The sequence below is a fragment of the Anser anser genome (assembly GCF_964211835.1).
Source record: "Anser anser genome assembly, chromosome: 4".
Classification (NCBI taxonomy): Eukaryota; Metazoa; Chordata; class Aves; order Anseriformes; family Anatidae; genus Anser; species Anser anser.
Window position 1 is genome coordinate 35,400,204 of NC_139724.1, and position 23,848 is coordinate 35,424,051.

General features: G+C 37.8%; 1 protein-coding gene across 2 annotated transcripts in view; it reads right to left on the reverse strand.

The window, feature by feature from the left end:
* Positions 1–21,519, reverse strand: part of EDNRA (endothelin receptor type A) — a 34,481-nt gene extending 12,962 nt beyond the window's left edge. The window contains exons 1-3 of one of the 2 annotated variants that reach the window (XM_083833636.1): positions 21,095–21,519; positions 17,980–18,455; positions 5,350–5,477 (exon numbers count right to left, since the gene is read on the reverse strand). In XM_083833636.1, coding sequence (XP_083689762.1) covers positions 5,350–5,477; positions 17,980–18,381 — 530 coding nt within the window. In that variant the 5' untranslated portion in view covers positions 18,382–18,455; positions 21,095–21,519. Of the gene's footprint in view, positions 1–5,349; positions 5,478–17,979; positions 18,456–21,017 lie in introns of both variants that reach the window. The other variant, XM_083833635.1, reaches the window with a different exon arrangement.
* Positions 21,520–23,848: the final 2,329 nt, after the last annotated feature.

The window sequence follows — 23,848 nt, forward strand, 5'->3', positions numbered from 1 at the left end:
AACAGGGTGGAACACATGAATTAAATCCCCTGTAGCCTCGATGTTAGAAGGAGGAAGATGCAGGAATGCAAGATCAGGCCTTAAGCCCCTCACACAAACTTCAGAAGGCATTATTACAGAACAACACTGGAAGGTGTCAGAGCCTTGCATGCCACCATGCTTGCAGCAAACCAACTAGAACCCTCTGTTTGATATCTCTTGATAAAAAAGCAGTATCATACACAGCATAGTCATGGGTGTACTAGGGATAGGTTCTTAGTACACCATTTTAACAGAAATGTATGTATAAAGATTTTGAACGTACTAAAGCAAAGCAGTACATTTTGGACTTGCAGATTAAAAATGAAAACATCTTCTGAAGGCATCCTTATCTTCAAAGGATCTCAGAAAGGATGGAGTCAATAGTTCACTTGTGGGGAGGAGGCCTATGAGAATGGAGTTCTGAGAGCACTGAAACAACCTATGCTGAAATAATTGGGAAAGTAATGTTCAACATCAGATCTTCCCACACATTTATTCGTGTTAAAATTCAGATTTAATTTTGAATGCTTTGTGATCCTCTCATATTTCATTTTACCAAATATCAGATTTTAGATTTAATTACTAAATGGAATATTCCTAGGAATATTCACACAAATACTCAGATATTTGTACCAGGTGAACTTTGGAAATATACCAATCAATTGGAAGTTTACTAACTGGAACTTTTACAATCAATTCAATCAGCTGCACAAGGTGCAGGGTACTATCTCATCATCCTTGACTGCAGGATGTTCTTAAACAGGAGACTGTAGACTACACATTTCTCAAGTAAGACATATAAAATTTGTGTTGCGTTACCTGTGTAACTATCTAAATGACAACAAGTGGGTTAGAAATCGTGCATCTAGTGCTTTCCTTTCTTGCATTTTTTTATACCTGTTTCTCTTCAAGTTATGTCTGCTTTGTACAGAAGGTCAGTGTGCACAGCAGCAAGGATTTGGATTCTATATATATTTTATTGGCAATTTTTTTTTCAGTTAACATTTCAAATAACCATCAAACGCAGAATTACTGGCTGAAATATGTTATGAATGGTTTCACCTAAAGGATAGGAAGCTCACTAATTAGATCAGAATTTCCTGAATACATATTAGCCTGCAATTACTTTGTCTCTACTCACTGCTATAAGAGTGATTTGAAAAATAGTGGTAGTAAAATTTTTCAAGTGGGTGTTCTGTGAATTATGTAATATATAGGATCTTTGTCTAGCCACAAACCTCCCATAATTAGGAATGGGAAATACTGCAGGGTTTATTTCCCTCACACTTAAAAAATATAGGATATCTGCCAGGGAACTGAAATAATATAGATGCATCACACATTACATTTAATTCCTCAGCCTAAAATCTGTGTGTGCATGTTTTATCTTTTCATTTTCTGTTTCTGTTTCTGTTTGTTTTCTTTTTCTCTCCAACCTTTTCCAAAACATTCAGCTCTTTTCCAAATCATTTCCCTTTCCCTATTTAGTGCTGTGGCTCCTGTTTCCCCCCTATTTTTTTTTCCACTTTCTATTGCTCATGCATGTGCTGTCAACTTTAGTATATTGTACCCTTCAATTGCTCTCTCCCCTGTGTTTTCTCCTCTTCCCTTTTCTCTCATTCTTAGCTATTTATTCCAACTTTCTTGTTATGGACCCTGCAGCCCCTCTTGCTACTTGTATTTAAGTATGCACAGTATTTGAGGACAAGGGATCATTACATCATAAAGTATACATACATAAAATTATATACTACCCTCCTATCTAGTTATAACTGGTTCAAAGCATGTCTTCCAGAAGGACATCTTGTATTGAAATGAGAACATAAAAAGCAGCACACCTTCACCTTTCCCTGGTGATGTCTTGTTGTAGTTAATTACCCTCATTGTTAAACATGTGTACCTTATTTTCATTCAGAATCTGGCTGCAACTTTGATCAATGGGCTAATACTGTATTTTCTTTGCAAAACTAAGACCTAAAGGATATCTGATATATCATTTGTGTTTCAGTACTCGGATGTAATATTTAAGTGGCTTCTTCGACATCATTTCTGAAAAGCAACTAGCTGAGATCTGTAAGGTCACTGAATCATTTCTGATGCTTTTCTACACCCTCTCCGAGATTTCATCATTCTTTGGTACGGAATAATTCCAGAACTCTAATTAGCCTTTCAGTATTGGTCACATTAATGCTGTAAGCTTGTGGTTTTTGCTGTGGCCTAGATTAGTTTTTGGAACAATTTGGATGGACTTTACCATAGTGGTATCTAATCACAATTAATAAAGAAATTGTACTGTGCGCCTTATGAAATGAAGTCAAGGAGCATATGAAAATTAAACCTTGGGTTATAGCTTGTGTGTGGACTATGAGTCACAGAATCCCAGAATGGTTGAGGTTGGGAGGGACGTCTGGAGATCACCGAGTTCAATCCCACTGCTCCAGTGGGGTCACTTAGAGCATGTTGCACAGGGAACGCCTGTGCCTCCCCTATGCCTGCTGCTCTCTTCCAGAGTAGGTGGGTTTGCCTCCCTGTTCCTTTTGACTGCATTAAAATTAGTTGTTCAAGTGACCCACTAGTATAACATATTTCTGTTCTGCAAGTACCACCAGCCCTTTATAAAAGGGAAAGATGATACAGAAGAGATTAAATACTTGGTCAAGTACATGAGAAACAGTCACGGTCAAGGTTAGCATCAGAACAGTTTCTATACTGTCACTGGTACCAATCTATTCCTCTTTGCTATGAGAGATAAGATCACTGCAGTTCTTCATTCTAAAGACAGCTGGCAGTGTGTTGACTGCAATATAATAAATTAATGATTGAAAGTAATTACATTAAAAATAAGAGCTATTAATAATATTAATATAATAACAGTTAATATAATAAAGCTCTTACTGCTTTGCTTTACTGCTATAATCTGAACTGTTTTATACACTTACTGGAAGTTGGTCCAGATGAAAGCACCCAACCTGAAATGACTGCCTGTGAAATTTGGTATCAGAAGGCTCAAGAAGAGAGTGTATACCTATGAAATGAGATCGGTATCTTTGCACTTCTTAAAACCATCTCTTCATCAAAATTGTTATGTCTGAGACATAAGCAAAAGTAAAAACTCAGGAAGGAAAACATCCTTCCTCTTAGTCACAGTCAGGGACTGTTTAGAAGAAGAGTCAGACTTTCATCATTATCATGACTCGGAGTTTAAAAATGTCTGAGGGGCATCTGAAATAAATGTGAGCTTCCTCTGAAGGGTGAATGGCTGGTTTGGTGTTTTCTTTCAGCCTCTTGAAACCCCCTCTATGTGTGAATGGGGATTGTTCCTTTGGGAATGCACAGTTAAACCTTAATACGCTGTCAGTGCAAGCCATTTTGTGCACTAGTAATGACTGGCAGTGGCGTTTCACAGTAGGATGTAGTTAACACAGGGATCAGTACCTGTAAGAAAAAACGAACATTGGGTTCTAAAGCAAGGCTGTAGTCTACAAATGAGAGCTAGGGAGTCAACAGTTATCCAAAGCTTTGGAGCTCTGTATTCATTGTACCAATTGCCTCCATCTATTTCTACCTTGCGGAATGCAATCCCATATATACGCTCTCTAACTAACTATAAATGAGATCATTTTCAGGAGCATTTTTTAAGGAAAAAATAGCTAGTCTGTAGACCAGAAATAGTCCAGCTGTGACAGCACACAAGTTTTTGTGAAAAATGTACTCATTTTTTGTATTAAAAAATATCCATTAGCTGATGTAGGATTCTTTACTAATATAACTATGCCTGTCACTCCTGTGCCTGACCTAATTTGTCTAAGGTGTTGTCAGATCCTGATTTAATGATAATTTAACTTAGATTCAATATGTGTTAGCCAATATCAGAGTCTGGCTGTATGTATCTGTTTTCTAACACACATTCTCTGCAGTCATTTACTACAGTAGCACCAAGTGATAAAGACTATGTCCTTGACAAAGCATGTAGTTTGGAGGAGGAAATTAAGTAGTCTGAGTATGATCCCATACAAGGTTTTATACTCAAATGGAAAAGGCATTTGGTTAAAGATTAGCAAACTAGTGCTCATAAACAAACAACAACAACGACAAAATAATCACAAAAACAAAGAAAAACAAACATGCATATATAAAAAGATAGCTTCAGCTGAGTTACTTCCAATTTATGAAAACGTATGTAACATATGTTCACTAAATCTAGTGAAAACTCATTGGTGAGAACTTAGCGAACAATCTGTAAGTTTCATATGTGTTTGATCTAGGATTTATTCCTTAGAGCAGTCCATGGGATTGTGTTTTATGTTGGACAGACACAGTCTGAGAATTAGAATTCTTTTTATAGTCACAGACTCATAAAAGAAGTAGGGCACTTGTGTTTGTTTGTTTGTTTTTAATGAGCTAATGAGTTCAACTAATGAGTTGCCAATGCAATAAGGAACTGTATTTCAGGTATAGATACATCTCAGTTACTCATCCATTGCAAACCTTGTACATCAACTTTTCATATAAAACCAAACCAAGATTATTTTAAAAGTTTCGTTTATATTTGCATCACTATATTAATATGCGTAATGCATTCTATTTATCAATGTTTTCTGTATCAGAATTACTGAAACCTTAGACTAGAACATGAACAAGTATATTCAAGACCAATAAAAATAAAGAACCTTTAAGTAAGTGAATTATCCATCTGCTTTTGACTAATATGTGTGAAGAAAAAAAAAGCATAAAAGAATAATGTTCAAAAGCATCTTAGCTGTTGTCCTAACATAATGTTTATATATCTTCTTGAGCACTTTTAGCAGAGGCATTAATTTTCAAACTATCAACATCAAACTATCAAAGCAGGTTTCCAGCATGTTTTTCAATAAAATTCAATTAGCTGTATAAGTTATCAAAATAAATACTGTAATTATAGTCCATAGGCAATGAGTTGAAAAAAAATATTTTTAAGACTAAAGATTATGATCCTGTTCAAATACAAAGGAAACCTTATGTCACATGAAAGAAAGAAAAAAAAATACTGACTCAAATCCCAATAACATTTAGTGTAGTAAGAGAAATTGAGATAATGCTTTAATAAAGCTTTTAAATACCTTTTAAAAGCTATGAAATTAATTCACTAGACATGAGGTCTAGTAGCTTCATGTTATACTTTGAGCTACAGATGTGGTACTTTGTTATAGCCAGGATATCAAAAAGCAGAATGTAGGTTACATCTATACTGTAGTCTGTCTGCTAAGAAGACCATACTGAGTACTCCCAGTTTTAGGAAAACTGCAAGGGGAAGAACAGTGTCAATCAAAAGAGTAGAATATACTGTACCTGTCCACACTAAGGGCACAGAGATTAAGGACTGTGATTCCCACTGATGCCTTCTGTATAAAGGGGAGGAATTTGCAAAGAAACTGTCCAAATTCAGTATCTCCAAAAGGCCACTGCTGAGCCAGGAGCTGAAGAGAAGATACAAAACAAGCAGAATATTTAAACAATAGCTTAGCAAATATGTAACAATCGTAATTCTTTCTTGTCTTAGACACAATTAGTGTAACCTCGAAATTTCCATACTTCAAACATATCCTTAATATTGGCTTCAGCCACCAATACCAAACAGTGAAAATCTAGCTCAGCCCTGTCATAAATGGTTGCGATTACTATGGCACAGAACCAAGGATTCAAAGCATAATTCGTAGTTCATAATGAAATACCTCAGAGCCAAATTCCCGTGCTTGCATGCAAGTAGATTCTTGTCATTGTAAAAGTACTGCCATGTAACTCATGTCAGTAGACACTGCCAGATTGTTAAGTGTGTGGAGAAAATAGTGTACACACATAATTTGTTCCATATTATGTTGAAAAGGACTAGCTTCATACATGCGGGCTGTACTACCACGCAACAGAAAGGCATCCATTTGGAAAGATGTGAATGAGCGGATGGGGTTTAGATCACTATTTCCAAGGAAGCATTAACAAAACAAATATGAAAACATTGATTCCTGTGAATAATTGTGAAAAATTAGTGTGTAAACAGTAATCTTTCTAGGTGTAACTGTTAATGTGTTGAACAAAATACAGGATACAAAATGACTTAGGGCAGTTAAAATGGCAGATTATATTCAATGTAAGTAAATGTAATTGGAAAAAAATATTAAGTCCATACACACTGAGCTCTAACTTGGCTAATTCCATTCAGGAAAGGGATCTTATAGTCACCGTGAAGAGTTCTTTTGAAAATTGAAGTATCCTTCCCCTTTTGGTGAGGGGGTCACTCTTGCTCTACCTTTTTTTAATCTTCTCCTCTAAGTCTCTGCTGTTGAGCCTTTGTCAGGGGTAGGATACTGAATAAGAGGTACAACGAGCAATTTGTGTGACATAGCCCAGCAGTTATTATGCTATCACCAACTTTTAATAAAGTGGTGATGTAATAGAAAGCATTAGATTTAAAATGAAAATACCAATTCTTGAGATAGACACGTAACTTTGTCAACGTCTTGGAGGATGTTGTATCCCATAGATAGGCAGGGATCTGATTTTTCAAGGCAATACACAGTAATTATAGTTTATCTTATTGGATGATTAACTCGTTATTAGTGGTGTGCATTCATCTTCTGATTTATATGAAGTGTTACTGAACAAAGGGTGGAACACACAATATTTTGATGGTACCCTTTCAGTTTATAGATGTTTTTGTTTGCTTTAGAGGACAATAGCAAATGATACACTATTGAGTAGCAATTAGAAGCCAAACTCAAGCTTCTGAAAGCTTCTGAAACTTAATTCTGCTGAAATTTTGAAGATATTTAGATCCAGACCTGGGAAGGTTTATATAGAACTTTTTTCAGTGTTATAGAACTAAAATAGATTGTAACATCACAACAGTTTTATTTTCCAGTGTAAGAGGTAGTGATAAACTGGTGGCAAGGCTATCATTTCCAATAAATACCATATGTGCGATGTGCCAGATTCTAGCTGTCCCTGGGCAAAAGCACAAAATGGAAAACAGAGAGCAAGGAACCACACTTATCTACACAAATGTGCAGGGACTGATCCCATTGCTTTCTTCATGCAAAAATTAGTTGGGCTGTTTCAAAAACAAAGAACAAAACCTATGAATCTCATATTTTGTAACCTTTTTGCAATTAAAACTGTGCAAAGATTATACTGTTCAGAATATAATTAAATCAATAGGAATTTTGATTGTAGGTTACAGAGTTCACTTTCTTGCAGATCTGTTCTCAGGCCATTTTCATACTTGGGCAGACTTCATTTCTTTCCTTACAATTGGTTTGCATTTTGAAAGTTATCTTTGCAGACAGAAGGACTAGGAAATTTTTTCAGTAGAAGCTTAGTGTCTGGAACGTGGTCTAGTAAAAGTGGGTGGGTTCTGTCTGCAGAATTAGAAAAAACAACATCTTTTGGTCCTAGCTCAGGACTGTAGTATTCAAAATAATCATTGTATTACTATTTAAATTATTCTTAAATTGAAATATAAGAATAATCACAACCTTTGATAATATAAATGTTACCGTTAAAGTTCACATAAGTCTTTATCTCACTGAAGGTAGGAATTACCTTTCTGCTTTTTCACAGCATGACATTTTCAGAGCATTTGGATGCAGACTGCAGGATGTTTATTGCTGAAGCAAGCTACTTAATACTCATTGAAAGCTAGGTTTCTAGGAATTGAACTTCTCTTTAGAGTCAGTCCTCATCTGCATTTTCACATCTCTTGTTTATACCCATTCACCACAATGCCAAAGTACATGTGCTTTTTTATTCTTTCTTTTTTTTTTCTTTTTTTTTTTCCCAAATACTACCGTAAAGATCCTGGAAGCTGGTATCTACAACATGCTGTATAAGTTTCTCTAGGACCATATTCATATTGTTATTTGATCACCTGTATTTCAGGACAGATTTTAGCAATTCATAACTTTCAGTCAACTATGAACCAATCTTATGTGTATGACTGCTAGTTAAATAGGAAAGGCTTTATCCACTAGGCATTACATTTTTACTTGATTATTTTTTCTCTTTAGTTGAATACTAAAAAGAGATTTCTAAAAATAAGCCATAGGATCAATCCAAATCTGTCTACTCGCTATTTGAGAGTGATACAATATAAATGTTCCATTTGCTCTTGTTCTGTTGCTGTTTCTTGCTGTACGTTTTCTAGCATACTGAGAATTCTTTCCTTCTTCAAGAAGAACCAAGAAACTTATTTACCGTCAAGACCCCAGCAGACAGAATGCAAGCATCTTTGCAATGGTATTCCAGTTTAGGACAATCATATTTAATGTAAGCAAATCCCTCTTTTGCCAGAGGCTAGTTAGTGGCTCACTAGAATTGGTGATTTAACTATTGTCAGTAGCTTCAGTAATAAAGGTTATGAAATTATGCATGCAAGCTGTTGGATAATTCCTTTGATTTTATCTATATAAACTGAATGAAATACATTGAAAGCTCCAGCAAAATTATTTTCTGGATAGATTTGCAATATTATAACAAATGTTGCAGGGCATATTTTTGCCTTTTGCCAAGAGCTCTTGTGTGAGGCTTTTATTTTATGTCAGGGGCTACAGAAAAGCTGTTAGAGAAAGAAAGGCCAGTCTGAATCCAAGGGGGTTCTCCAACCCATTCTTGTCATGTGGAATTTCAGTTTCAGATTCTCAACGGTCAGTAATCATATGGTGTCTGGGTTTGGGTACAATCGGAATAGTTTTCAGGCACCACTGGGTGAAGGCTAAATTAGAAGTGGCACTGCCAAAGGAAAGAGGCCTCAGCAGACTTTTACCAGTTGCCTGTGCCAAGCAGAGCCCCAAAACTGATTTATCATTACAAATCACACTCTAAGAGGCAAGAGAAAGACAGCCACCTCTTCACTTGTGTGCGCTGACCGTGACTGTAGCATATACTCAGCAATAGAAATGAACAAGCACTTTGTACTGGCTGTGAAACTCTTACTACAAAGCAAATATTAGCTTCAAAAAGAAAAGTGTTGTACTTGAAAAAGGTTCACTTAGTCATTACTTCTCACAGGGAAGCTTTACCACAGTTCCAGCATGTACACATCTTCCCCGCACCCCAGGAAACTCTTCTTTTTTAAGATGAAAAGTATTTTATTCCTTTTGTTTCTTACACTTTTACACTAATTGAAGTACCATCAGTACCAAATCATCAGACATTCTTTTCAAGTTGATTTTAATCAAAATCACTAGGATCAGGATTAAGTTATTTGATTTTTAAGATTAACTTTGCAAACATTTCCATGGGTATACTCCATTATCATTCAACATCAGCTATGCATTCATTACTTCCTTTTGGATCAGGTGCCAGTTTTTTCTTCAGGAGATATTTTTAGTCAGCAAATCTTACCCCGTCTGTGGTTTTACTAATTTTACATCAAAACAAGTCCATTGCCCTCTGTTCTACCCTAGCAGGATACAGAAACTTCAGTGGGAAATATCACATTCATTTTGTATAAAAAAGTGGGCACAGTTCAATTGAATTAGTCCTGACTTACTTAGGCACAAAATAAGAACAGGGACTACTGTCTGTGCTCTTCGAGTGCGTTTGCATGTTTTTAATATCCAGACAAAATGGGGATAAAATCCTAGCAGATTACATTTTCTCTCAAGCCACAGGGATAAGAGGAATCAGGCTGATTATCCTAACTTGTATCCTAGTTCTCCATGACTTGGTCAAACGGATTCTGCTTTTGCAACCTCACTCTCAAAATCTCTGAGGTTTCAAAATAAGACATGGCAAAGGAAATACACTTTTTCCCATGTGTAGTTGCAAATGTGTATTTCATAAGGTTCAGCTGTGGTGCAATTCGTGAGCAAGAAGAGTGTAGTCAACAGCATATTCTTACACTGAAATCAGAAACCAAAATTTCAACGTTCTACTGTCAGTCTTGAAAAACCTCAGTAAGTGACTAGAAAGCTACAGCTTCCTTGAGCATCCCCTGGTCTCTTCTCCTTTATATGGCCTCTCTGCCCTGACTCTGCAGCTTGAAACAAACAAGACAGCAGCGCTGAGAACATTCCTTTGCAATGATTTTTAAATGTCACTCAGTTGATTTTATTCTACTGCTGCTGCTATTTTCTAACCCCCATTAGTATTCTAGCTGATGTACAAAACACAGATAAAGTCCCACTGTGCATCTCAAGCAATTTATATATAGTCTAAAAGAGAGAATGTTATAATCTAACCACACGAGCATTCACCAGTACATGCTCATATGCATCCACAGTGTTTATCTATTTCTAGGCTGATACTGTGTGTTTACAGGCAGATGATGACCCTGGAGTTCAGCCCAAAATAGATGGACTGGGTTGGGTGCTGGATAGGAAATGTCTCTGAGCTGCTCTCTAAAAACTGCTTTGGTTCAACAACTACTTGTTAGGAGGTCATCTGTCTCTGCCACATGGCACTGAGGATGAAAGCAAAGGTTTTATTATACCTGCCTCTTCCTGCTCTTATCTCATGCTAGTGCTCTAGAGTCTTCCTCTTCTTCCTCTATCTGCTTGGAACCATTGCTGTGCTGGCACACAAGCTCTGCTTCACAGAAACTTAACGGTGTTTCATATAGGTAGTACTTGCCCCCATGCAGGATACATCCCTGAGTTTCATGGTCTTCAGGTGTTCAGTGATTCTGATAGCACCACTCTGGCAGTCAGGGTTTCAGCTCTGTCTTCAGCGGGACAAACAGAAATACCTTCTTTATTCTCTAAATTCTGATCATCCTGTGCAGTGATGGAGACCAAACCAGCGGATTTCTGGTTGTTTATATAACTTCTAGTTGTATAAGTTACCATTGCCTGCTAACTGTGGAGTAGGAGTTACAAAATCACTGGGTGATTTTGTTGCCTTGCAACATAGCACAGAATGAAAGACAAGAGAAATTACTCTTTGTCAGATCACATGGGGTTTTGTTTTTTCAGGCAAGCTTCCTGTAGGAGATGTTGAGCTTTATAAGTGCAGCTGTGTCTTAAATTATCATCTACATTTATGTAGGCCCTTGCAAAGTACATCTGCTTCAAGGCATGGGCCAAATATGGTACCCCCTGTTTTGATTGGAATTCAGGTGGAATCTGACTGAACACAAAAGTGTCCAAGGTCTGTGCCACTGACTTCACTGCATCAAGTGACAAAAGACGGTAATTGTGACTGAAGAGTTCCTCCTGTTTCCAGTCTGTGAGACCAGTTAGAAAGAGGGGTGGGTTCAGTCTCCCGTTTGTCGTATTTTAATTGTGGTATTTTGATTCAGTGACTCAACCAGGATCATTCTGTCCCCATGAAACCTCACAGTACAAGAATTCACTCCATAGTTTCAAGTGTTTCTCGTCTTCCCGCAACCCCTATGTCCTAAAGAGAACTGAATTGCAGGACAATACTCATGCATTTCTTTCTTGGGACCCACAGACTGTTGCTCACCCCACATGCATGACTCAGCTCTGCTCTACCACTTTGCTGGCACAGAGAGCTGCAAGGGTGAAAGGAGAGAGAAAAGCGCCTGTCTCTAAGTATTCCTTCCCTTGCCACTGCTGGAGTGAAAAGCCTCAACTTTAGGAAGGGCATTGAGTAGAAGACAGCAAACAGGGCAAGCCTCTGTAAAGCGGGGTGCAAGACCAACACTGAATATATCAAGGTGACTCAATAGTTCAGATTTCTGCTGACTTTGGTATCACTTAGTAGTTTGCTTATACTTAGGATCATGATACTCTTCACATCTCTTCAGCTGTTCTTTGCAGGAAATGTATCCCTAATTTTGCTACAGCCAGCAGCTGCCCTCATTTCACTTTCTGGGTGGATAGAAGTCTGACTGTTTATTTTCTGGAAGGAAGAAAGGTTATGTGGGGATGCGGGAGTACCATCAAAAACATTTTTTCCTCTGAATTGCCCTATCACAGCTTTTTCGGCTCATCTTTTCCTGCTGAGTAAAATGGGCAGTCATTTTCTTCCACTTAGGCAGCTAGGGAAAGGATTGTAGAGTTTTTACGCAAGAGAAAATATATTATACTTTAAGAGATCCTGAAAGGTAAGGAAACAAATGCCCTGGTTTTGAAGCAGAATGTTCTGTCTCAACTAACAGGTAAAAACGATAAATCCTAAGATTTACCCTCTCTTTAAAATGTTTATACTTATTACAAAAATCTACTTAGCAGCCAAGCATTCCTGACATCTCCCCGTGGTATTTTTGCTGTTTACAAAGTAGGATTAGGGTTTTTTTTGTTTGTTTTTTTTTTCTTCTTCTGTGGCGATGGGTAACTTCCCATCCATTTAGGTAGACTATTTTTCAAGCTGTGCAGCTCTTTTTCAAGCAAATGTGCTGAAAGGTGTGTTTATGTGCACAGTGATTTGCTGAAAAGAACTTTTCCAATTCCTGGACAAAATATTACTTTTCTTATTTTTCAACCTCTGTTGTCTTCTGTGTGTTGCTAAAGGAGGGTGACGGTATTGCTATGAAATTACAGCAGAAGTGGTAAACCCTGGATATGCACAGTCAAAATGATTCTTTATTATCTGTAGAATTCAGCTGATTGAAAAATGACCAAAGTGAGCATACTAAAATATTCTGTTAAATTTACAGTCTCTAGGTACTGTACAGTATTACAGATCCACAGAGCAGCAAGACAGGCACAAGATGTGAAATTGAAGAAGAGGGAGGAGCTGCCTGTGCATTGAAAGGAATATATATTCTCCCAGTCTCCAGGTTGTCCATTTACATATTGGACAGCCATTACTTAATTGCAGAGTGGATCTTGAATGGAGACCTAGAACGTAAACCCTTCCTTACCTCCTACCTTGGAGTGCATGAAAGACACATTCTGCTAGGAAGCTGTAGTCTGCAAATGGAGAGAACAGATTCCTCGTATACTTACACTTGTCCCTTCCCTCTTCCATTTTGGGTGATTTGTGCCTCCAGGACAAATCAACACCTTTGCTACCTCTAGATTTCTTTAATGTGTGATTGCTACATGGGGACATATGCCTAAACCATAGTTCATGTTCTGAGCAAGTAATATTGATTTCTGCATCACACCGGGCTACCGATACATGTCTTCATGGAATCCCTGCCAAGAATTCAGCAAAAGCTGGAATGCAATTAGGTTGGTGGCCTCAGAGTTTCCTACTAGTGTTTATACTTAATTGAAGGATACACACTGCACATGGGACGAATTTTGTTTGTAAAGGTGGGTTTCTCTTCTAAGTAGACTTAACTTCATGTGTGCTTTGGGCTTGGCCTTATATTCCTTTGGCACAAAACTATAACTACTGTGGGTGCCACTTGCTCAATTAGTCTATGTGATCATTCTCGATATGTTTATCAACCTTGTTTATATATATATATATATTATTAATTCTGACAGTGAAGGCAATCAGATACATCAAATTGTGATCTAGAAGAGATGGGTCTAAAACTTAAGCATTTGTTCTGGTGTTGAAAAATGTTCATGACTAGAAATGCCTCAGCTAAGTCTTCCTTTATGGAAGAGCAAATGGATGAAAATGCTTTCTTACTGCCAGCTGATTTCTACATTTAGCTTTATAATGTTAAAGGTGGACTACTCAGATATAGATGCTGTTGTAACTAGCGTAAACATGAACACCAAAAAAACACACCTTAGGCCACTAAAGAAAACACCATTGCGCTGAGCTGTTTGAGCAGTGGACACTCACACCTTTTTATTCGTGGTAGATGTCTTTCACTTTATATCAGTAAAATAATTAGGGAAAAGTTTGTTAATCACATTTAAAGAAACAGGTTAAAAACTGGGCTAATTTGCTTCATCTATTTTTTTTTTAGTAATATAATGACTCAAGGAGTTAAGAATAATAAAATGTAAGGTGATATAATTAATATCAATCCTTCCCAATCTTCCCAATAATATCTTTAAAGCTGGACTTTGCCATTCCAAAGCTGAGAGCCTGGGCCTAGAGTGTTTCTAGCTCCACAACCTCAGGAAACTTTTTCTGTTTCAGAAACAGGAGAGCTTTTTCTCTGGCGAGCAGCTGTTCTTGCTGTTGCTCCTGCCAAGCATTAGCCAGTGATAGCAGCAGCCAGAGCTCTAGCACAGCCAACGTGACAGCAGTGCTACAGATGTGCTGCTGCTCCTGCCTCTGTATAACCTTAAAAAAGTGGCTGGTTTCTTTATAGAAAGCAGTCCTCTAAAGAAGCCTTCATGAATTGGATCCAAACTTAACCTATTTGTTACAAATGGATAATGTGGGTGGTTACAAATGGATAATGTGGGTGATGCAGCAGCTTCCAGTGATGTACTCTGCCACCTGATTCTAGAAAAGGAGATATGAAACCTCTCTCTCCTTCAGTGCCCTAGCCCTACCTCTACAGCACCATGAAACATTAGAATTGTATTTCCTAGTCTTCTTTTCACTGAAAAGAAGTAATTCTCACTGATATGAAGGCTTCATTATTTAACATCGTGAATATCTGAGATGTATATGTTTTACGTTAACAAAACTATTTGGGTCTAGATGTTATAAATGAGATTAAAATGAAATTGTCTTAGAACGAGTTGTTCAGTCCATTAAGGCTAGATTTATAATTGGCACCCTTCCTGTAAAACTCAATTTGTTACAATTTTTAATATTGATTTGATCCTACAAGTGAATATACTAGAGGTAATTAAGCCTGATGGGACTTTAATACATTCAGAGTATCTTCAAAGAAGGCTAGTGAATATTACTAACATCTCAATCCATTTAACAAATTGCTAAGGGGAATCCACCATATAATTACAGTAATTCAAGAAAGTAAGTGGGAATTTTTGAATCTACTGTACAGTGAAGAAAGGATAAAAATGTCAAACACCTGTGACCATATCTTTATCTGACATAAATTATATGATTTTTTTTTCTTCCCAGTGTCACATCATTGTTAATTGTGTAAACGCATAACTTAATCATGGATTCAGTCCTCCTGGGACCTTACATTTTCAATTACTATAATCTTATAACTCCCTCTTTTAAAAGATCTGTGAAATGGATATGAATATCAGTAATATTAACTACTTATTAGAGTTGTTTCAAAATAGTTAAAGCTACCTTATGTTTCAATTATACATATTTCCGATATTACACTGTAATTACGTAGTATTACAAGTTTTGATGTATAGGATGTGGCCATCTTAATACTATACTATTGTTTGTTTTTTTTTAACATGTAAATGAATGCTTGCTTTACTCTGATTCTGATTTTAGAGCTGTTCTATCCTCCTCAAAATGAAGATCAGATCTATAAGGTTTTGTTTGACACCATTTATTTATATATGATATTAATATATGACTCAAAATGAGGTTGATTCTGAAGCTAAAAGAATGTTTAAAATGAAGTTCAGAACTAAGCATATAGAATACTTAAGAAATTAAGATTTAAAATAAAAAGGAAACTTTTTTTTCTTGAAAGACTGTCACTTCCACTTTCAAATGGTTATAATATTTCCAGTGGCCATCTTTCAGATTGTCACTCAACAAGGGGAGCTAAACGGTGCCACAGATTTTAGGATCCCTTGAGATATAAACAGGAATGCCATCTAACGGACTTTAAAATCAGCTTCTAATGTAAGTAGACACATTATTGAATGGTTAATATGAAAAATGTACTACAAATAGTAACTTCATTTCTTAGCAGAAGTAAAAGCGTTCCATTATAAATGCTACAGATGCTTCCCTGTTTCAAAATACATGCAGCTAACAATATACAGCAAGGTGGTTGTATAAGATAATTTCTAAGAAAACAATTTTTTAGGTTCAAGCTATCAAAAAGTACTAAAAGCCAATCTTTCAGTTCTGCCTTCTTGCATGTGGGAGTTGACATATGTTGATGTCAAGGGGCTGTGGTTTCATTCACAGCCTTTAATTATCAAATACTTCTCTGCAGTCCAGGAAGATATTTTGTTATAGCCTGTGGTCATTTGGTTTGTAGAGTGCTATTTGGGACCACAGTTTGTCATAAAAGATATAGCAGTGAACCTATGGAAGGCAAAGGATTGTCAGAAGATTAATTGGGAAAAAAAATCAAAGTAATAAAGGGAATATAAAAAAAAATAAAGGCAAAATTAATTCCTTATTTCCAGTCCTCTTTCAATGTGAAGAAGCAGCAGAGCTCTTGAAAGGCAAGAAAAAAATGTGTAGTGAGAATACTTGTTCTTTCCGAAACTTAGGTTGGAAAAAAACATGGACCATTTTTTCTTGGAACTTTGTTTTCAGAAATTCCACCAGGAATAAGAACACTACCCTAACAAATATCCATAAAGACATTGGGGTAATTTCCCTGGGAGGAAACAGTAACGCATTGTGGGAGATGTAGTCCAGATTATGAGTCCAATTCACTAAGGATAATGAAAACATGCAGAACCCCAGTCCCATGTCCCACCAGGCATCACACAGCTATGAAAGACGCAGGGGAATGTCAAACCAGGCAAAGGCTAATGTACGCATCAGCTTGATAATATAAAATATTTTACTTGTGCTATCTTCAGTTGAATATTGAATTTTCCAGATGGAATATTGAAAAGTGGAAACTAACATTTCCATTAAATCACGTGTAATTCACAGTCTTTCTCCTAGTTTCAAATTCATGTTATGTTAAAACCAGTTAAAGTTAAAATATTTATCTGTAATTTATACCACTGTAAGATCAGAATCGGGTACTGCATGTTACCATACATTATATGCCTCTGTACAAACAACATGTATGCATATACATATATTTTTAATCGGTTAATGAATTCAAGTTATTATGATCTTGTTGTGTCAATGCCTGCATTAAAATGCAGGTCAAGTTATGATGTCAATAGTTATAATATATACATACAAAATATTTATTTTCAATTCACTGTTTCTTTAATTTAAAAATCTGTTTTGAAACCAGACAACACTAATTATTATGAAGTCATGCATTAATATGCTTTGTTTTAAGTATATGTAATTAAAAGTTAAGTCTCTAGAATTTTTAAGGGCCAAAATGTGAGGAATTTTATTTTATTTTTTTTTTCTACTCCTTAGTGTTTTATTTACTGTCAGCAATGCCTTAAGTTTTTTACGAAAGAAAAAAAAAAAAAAGAAAAATGATAATATCCTATCAGCTATGGACTTGTGTATAATCCACAAGGATACACATAGAAGCTTACAAAATTCTTTGAAGATTTTCTAAAACAAGTTAATATCTTCAAGACAGATATATTCAAAAAGGACTCCGTTCTGTTCACTCAAACCTGTTCTGGAATCATGCAAGTTACACTGACAAACATATATTGCATTAGAAAAAGCTATGTTTACTGTAAGTTTTTGCTTGATTAAAATGCAAAATAAAACTGGGACAGAATTGCTGAGAACCCTTTTAATGCTCTGAGAAATCCAGATGAAATTTGTTATTTCAAAAATGTTCTGTGATGTAATTAACCTTACTAACCCTGGAATAATTTTGGAAATCTGCTACTTATGAGTGTTAAATTAAAACCTTAACTCTCAGTGTAACTGACATAGTCACTCTCCACAAAGTCATAACATGAAGCTTGCTGATCACAGAGAGTATTTTCTGTAAAAACATAAAGTAAGGATAGGATATTCCAAAAATAGCAACAATCCAATGCTTTATGTCCGTCAAGAAGGAGAACAGTCTATAAAAAGTCTACTCTCACAATTTGTTTTGCTAACTATAGTAGCTATAATAAATGAAAAGTTCCTTGAAATACCCAAGGCTATGCTTCGGTTAAGAGCTGGGAGCTACATCATCTTTAAAAGAAGATGTTTTTTCTTTATGGAGGTGAGACCTGAGAGCAAGGATTTGGTTGCAGAGTAAAAGTGAGATGTACTTTTTTAAGTGGACTATTCATTGACAAAATGCACTACTTAGACAAAGACATAACCAGAGAGAACTAGTGTATTTGTAAGGAAATACAAGTAAAATGTATTGTTGTTGCATCCTACCTTGTACACAATGATAGGAATATCAATGACAATATAGATAAGGTCTCCTAGTGCCAGACTGGCTATCAGTGCATTCGGGCCATTCCTCATACACTTGTTCTGGTAAATGATCCTCAGCAGAGTTGCATTCCCAACCATTCCAACGATGAAAATAGCACAAGATACCACCGTGTTAATGTATTTAAAAGTTTCAGCAATCTTAGTCTGCTGGGAGCATTTGACAGATTGGTTGATTACCAGGGGCCGTCTGGTGGTGAGGAGCATGCTGGAGTCAATCCCTGAGAAAGTGGGAAGGTAGTTTCCCAGATCACTCTGGTTGGCAGCATCTCTGTCAGAGCTGTCACTGAGGACAAATCCCGAAACGAGCAGCAGCAAAGAAACTTTTAAACACAAGGCTTCCATCCCGAAGTCCCAAATGAGCAAATTCAGTGAGAGTTTTTTTCACTGTCTCAGTGAGATACTTCTCACTTCTTCACCTGCAGAGAAAAACAATAAGGAAAAACAAACAAAAAAAGAAACATAATCAGTAGACCCAGCAGGGTAACACATCCTGCTTCTCACTTAGGAAGAAAGCTATTTGGATGTAATTTCTACAACACATATATATAAACACATGCTTATAATCATTGTGCTACTCTGAAATCTAGATTACCCACATCCATTAATTCTGACAAAATGCAAACACAGATGAGATCCTGCGGGATCCTTTAATTTGAGACAGAACTTGTGCATGAAAGAACACAAAGGGGTAGATGAAGTTCTGCTTTAAAATATAGTCTTGCAAGAAAAGTATACCAGCAAAGGGAGGCGTTGGAGACTGCTGTATGATATTTTAACTAAAATAAAGTATGTTCTAAAAAGTAAGGTAATGCTGCATTAGTAATTACAGGTACTACATTTGTTAGTTTTTGAGTGTTTTTGACATATTGCAACAATGACGCTTTGTATTATTTTTCTCTGGCTTTATAATTACCTGGATTTTAAATGAAGACTGATAATACATATATATCAAATCAAATTTCGGACTGGATTTAAAGTCCCTGGACATTATGAGGAAGACTTACAGTCTCAGGGTAAACACTTGACCACGTATGTCAATTTATTGTAATAAAAATAAGTTTTTGGTTCCTGAATAATGTCATTGCTGCTCATGTTGCAGTCCTTATCCATGGCAAAGTTGATTATAAAAAAAAATTAAGCTCTTTTAAAGATAAAAAACTAGTTGGTTTAGTATTCTAAGTGATAACTCCTGACATTTCCAGATAGGAAAGACGGCAGTAGCATTCCACCCGTGTGACTGGGAGTGTGCAGCCCCAGAGCTGCTGCTGGTCGCTGCAGCAGGGGGCAGGTAGCACCTCCAGCGAAACCTCCCTGAGGTACAAGCCAAGGAGGACACTCTCAAGTCCAATTCCTTGAAGCCTCAGTCTAATTTAGGATAAAGATTTTTTACATGGCTCATATCTGCAAAACAGGACAAAATGCTACAGCGTTGCCAAAAAAAAAAAGAGTAGAAAGTCTAGTATTTATAACTTTCTGATTTCTAGGGACTCAGATGAAGCAATTGGGAGGATCCCTTTAAATAAATGAATCCTAATTTTGCTCCCTATGGGGCTATTAATTCATAGTTTATAGCAAAAAATTTACAGGAGAAAGAACGTGGCAGACAATTTACTGATAGTAGTTCTGGATGCAGCCACACTATAAATATTTACTACTTCTGTTGTGTGTCATCTGTAAAAGTGTTTGTGCCTCTATACAGCAGCAATGTGAAGTCTGAGTATTCCTGTCTGGTGTGTAGGGTGCTATCTCTCACAGACCAGTCATCCAAATTTACACTCTTCTATCTTGGTGTATCTGAGATAGTGATCTGACCAGCTGCGAGTACCTGTGCACTTGATTTTAAAGTTTAATCAGTTAGACAGCAAATCCTTCTATCCTAAAAGCCTGATACAATGATATCTCAGGGCAGTTAGCAATAGTTAGCGTGATCTGAGTGCTTTTTGCTTTAGGATTCTAAGTCATATCAGAAATAACAGGCATGTTTCACTGCAACTCTTTTCAGGCAAGTATTAGTGCTTTTATTATTTACTATAGCTGCTGTTCCCCAGTTCACAAATGGAAAAACTGAATCAGCAGTGATTTAAATGACATTTCCAAGTTTGTACTTGCCCAAGTAAATGTGATACAGCTACGGACTGAGCCGACAGCCCTCACTACAAAGACCCACAGCTTTGGTCACTATTAGTATCCTTCTTATTTAATGATGTTTTCCTGTGAAAACTTAATATACACATCTCATCTGAACATAGTGGTAGCATGGCAATGGTGCAGCCAGCATGCGAAGCTAGGAACAGCACCGCCAGCTGCCATCTCTTCCCCCTCCCAGAAGAAACTTTCCCATAAGAAGCAAAACTACAACTGTCTTTTTATATAATGATTTCTAAGGCCGCTTTCCTACAGATTCCTGGCAAATCCTTCATTTGCCTGGGCATATTCTCCAAATGTCCATACGGCTACAGAGTGCACAGTTACCAGGCGGCCTGCCCTAAGTGCAGGGGCTGTGGGTGCCTGCAGCATGCCCCGGTCCTCCCCGAGGCGCGGAGGGGACCCGCGGGCCGGGGGCGGCTGCTGTGGGGGAGCAGGGAACAGAACCGCGGGGACAAACCGGGGACAGCGCCTGCCCGGGTCACCGCAGAGCAGCAGGAAAGAGGAGCCAAAACGTAACCGGCGCCCGGTGTGCCCGAAAGGCAGCTGCGGAGCCCGAGCAGGGCACGGGCGCTGCTTTGGCGGCACGGGGCTGCCTGGGGCGCCTCCCGCTGCCGCCCCGGGGTGATGCCTCCCCGCTCCCCGCCGTCGGGACATCAGCCCCGACACGGACCTGGCGAGGCATGGCAGCCTGCGGAGCTCATCGACGGGATCCACACGCTGAGCTGCGTTTCCTACCGGAGAGCCCGAGCTCTCCCCGTCTCTGCCCCCTTCCCTCGCCCACGCCGGCAGCCGGGCGGCCGCAGCAGCCGTTCGCCGTTACCTGCCCTTACCGGGTGCTGGCGGCCGGGGCCGGGGCCGGGACCGGGACCGAGACCGGGGCCGCTGGTGCGGGGCGCCGCGCACTCACCCCAGGTGTGCCTCCGCCGCCGGCCCCGCGCTCATGCTGCGCCTGCTGCTCCCGCGGCCGCTGCCGGGAGTTGCCGCCGAGCGGCTTTTCCTGGGATGGTCTTCCCCGAGCCTCTGACTGGGTGGGATGGAAATCTCCACCTCCGCTCAGTCGGTAGCGGGAGACGGAGCAGAGGAGAAGGCAGAGCGTCCTCGCTTCTCTGCCCCCTCCCCCAATTAAAACAAGCCTCCAGCCCGAGCGGAGCCCCTGCCAACGTTAAACACAAAGGCTGCCTCCCGGGCACAGGGGGAACACTGAGCTCTTTAACTGTTTCCTCTCTGAAACGGAGCTTAACGACTTCGCTGGACTCCGTAGGGCAACAGCCTTTGGGAATCCATCCCCTGCTGCATCTGCCTCCTGACAGCAAGTAGGGTTCATGCAAAGGTTGTGTGTCTGATTGAATCAGACGACTTAACAGCCACAAATAGAGCAGGGAAAAGTATCCCACGACTAAATACACAGCTTGTGCGTTTCATTTTCCCCGGACTTGGTCAGGATTATGTTTCCACGAAGATCAGTAAAACTGGATGTGTAAGAGTTTCAGAAACTCTGGATCTCGGGGTGTCATTTGCTGTGGTCCGTCCAGGACACACCTCGTTAACACCTTTTATTTTTCAAGACCAAAAATGCACATACAAAAATAATAAAATCGTAGCATTTTCTGTCATTCATATGTTTCTTATTACTGTTCTTCTGCTAAGGTAGTGGTACAGAAAAGTTACTCAGAAAAAGTGGAAGTTCTGTTAAAGTTAACAATCTTTTCTCATTTACTCATATACCAGAGAGTGAAGCTTGTAGTGGAAACAGTTTCAAGATCCCTTCACGCTAACAAGTTTAAGAAATTTTCAGTTCTTTTCTTGAAACTTTTCAAGATCCTCATTTCATGGCAAGTTTCCATCTGGCTGTACCACAGAAATAATTTTCTAAACATATCTGGGCTTCTTTTGAATCCAAAAAGGCAATCTTCCTAAATATGATATAAAAATATGTGATCCTAAAAGAGTAAGAACAGCCTGAAAAGAACAATAGAAAACATGATGCCCAGTGGCCTGCAGAGTTAAGATATTTGGCCATAAATCATTTAAGAAATTGTTCAGGCTTTCTGAGTACTGCATAGTTAGAAGAATGTTTCTGTAGACATCCTTTAAATTATCTGTTAAACCTTGAATTAAAAAAAAAAAAAAAAGGCATCTGAAAGCATCTTGATCAACTGGAGCAGCAATACTTTATTTGTTCTAGAAAGCCATCTCAATTAAATGTGTCAAGACACAAGATCTTTGAAGGAATGTAAATGTTCAAGCTGAGAATCACAGGAAGCTCACTGCTTGCAAATCAGTAGAAAAGTTTAATTCAAAGCTTCACGTTGCCTTGAAGTTGAATAAATGCTGACAAGCCACTGAATTGTCCATACGCTATTAATAAAAGATATTTAAAAATTCTTTACAGTTTGGTCATAGATGCTTAGCATCAATGATATGCTTTGTCAAGAATCATCTGTATGCTAATTTGTTGGAAAAACTGTTGAAGAACTAGAAAGGGTGTAGTTAAAGATCATGCACACTTTATGGAGTGCTTTTTTGATGAAATTCTTGAATCTGTAATATATATTCTCCAGACATTCTTAACACCCCATTCCCTTCCTTGGATCATTTTACCTCTATGTCCAAAAAACTAGAACTGCTTACTCAACAAAATGAAAATGATATCTGACTTTCAAACACATATTTTTCCTTCCAATTCATAATTCCATTAATTTGGAAGGTTTACATCATATATTCAGACACTGACATACCTAGCTACATTTACTATTAAATGATATAATCAAATTTACTAATGCTGTTAAAGATAACTTTTAAAATATGAAAAAAGAGAGCTGTTTATTACCACTGTGAATTCCTCTGTTATTGCCAACCCACATAAGTGGTATTAATTATTAGAAATTACTGAATTGCTCATAGCGGTTCTGTATTCTTTGTTGTTGTTTTTGTTGCTTATTTATTAATTAGGCCTTTGTTCTATCTTTAATCTTGTCAGGTGTCTAAAACTGAGTTAAATTCCTGTCTTAAACTCAGTTAAATTCAGAAGTTGTTCCTGACGTTTTTTTAAACTGTGCTCAGGAAGCAACACAAAAAAGGAATTTATTATATATGAACTATCCAAAAGCTGCAGTTGCAAATGCAGTTGACCTCAGCTACCAAGAAAAGTGACCTAATGCAGTTCTTTACACCGATATATTTTTAGGTACTAGAAACACTTTCACCGTTGTTGTAGGACTGCTATCCTGTTTATGCATTCTTTTATGGAAGAGCTCTTGACTGGCATCTCTCTTTTCCAGAATCAGTGCAATGGGTGTTTCCTCTGACCTCTTCTCTTCTGTCTCTTCAACAAACTACTCAGCTTGTCTTGCATAACTGCAAAGATTGAGAGTAAGGGCAACATACTAGTCTTGTTACACAATAACCCCTTTTATTTCTGTTTTAAGGATACCTGGGTTTTGCAGCTGGAGTCATTCTTCAAGAAGACTCAATTTGAAAGCTAATAATGTTCCTGAACAATTTGGGCTTTAGAAAGGAATGCTTTATCACAAGGGTTATTAGACAAATGAACCTAATGCTGCAGTGCTTCTTATACATCTAACCTCAGAGACAATAAAAGATGATCTTTGGCTATATTTGGATGAATTAGTTTTATTTGATTGAAATGCATCTCCTCAGA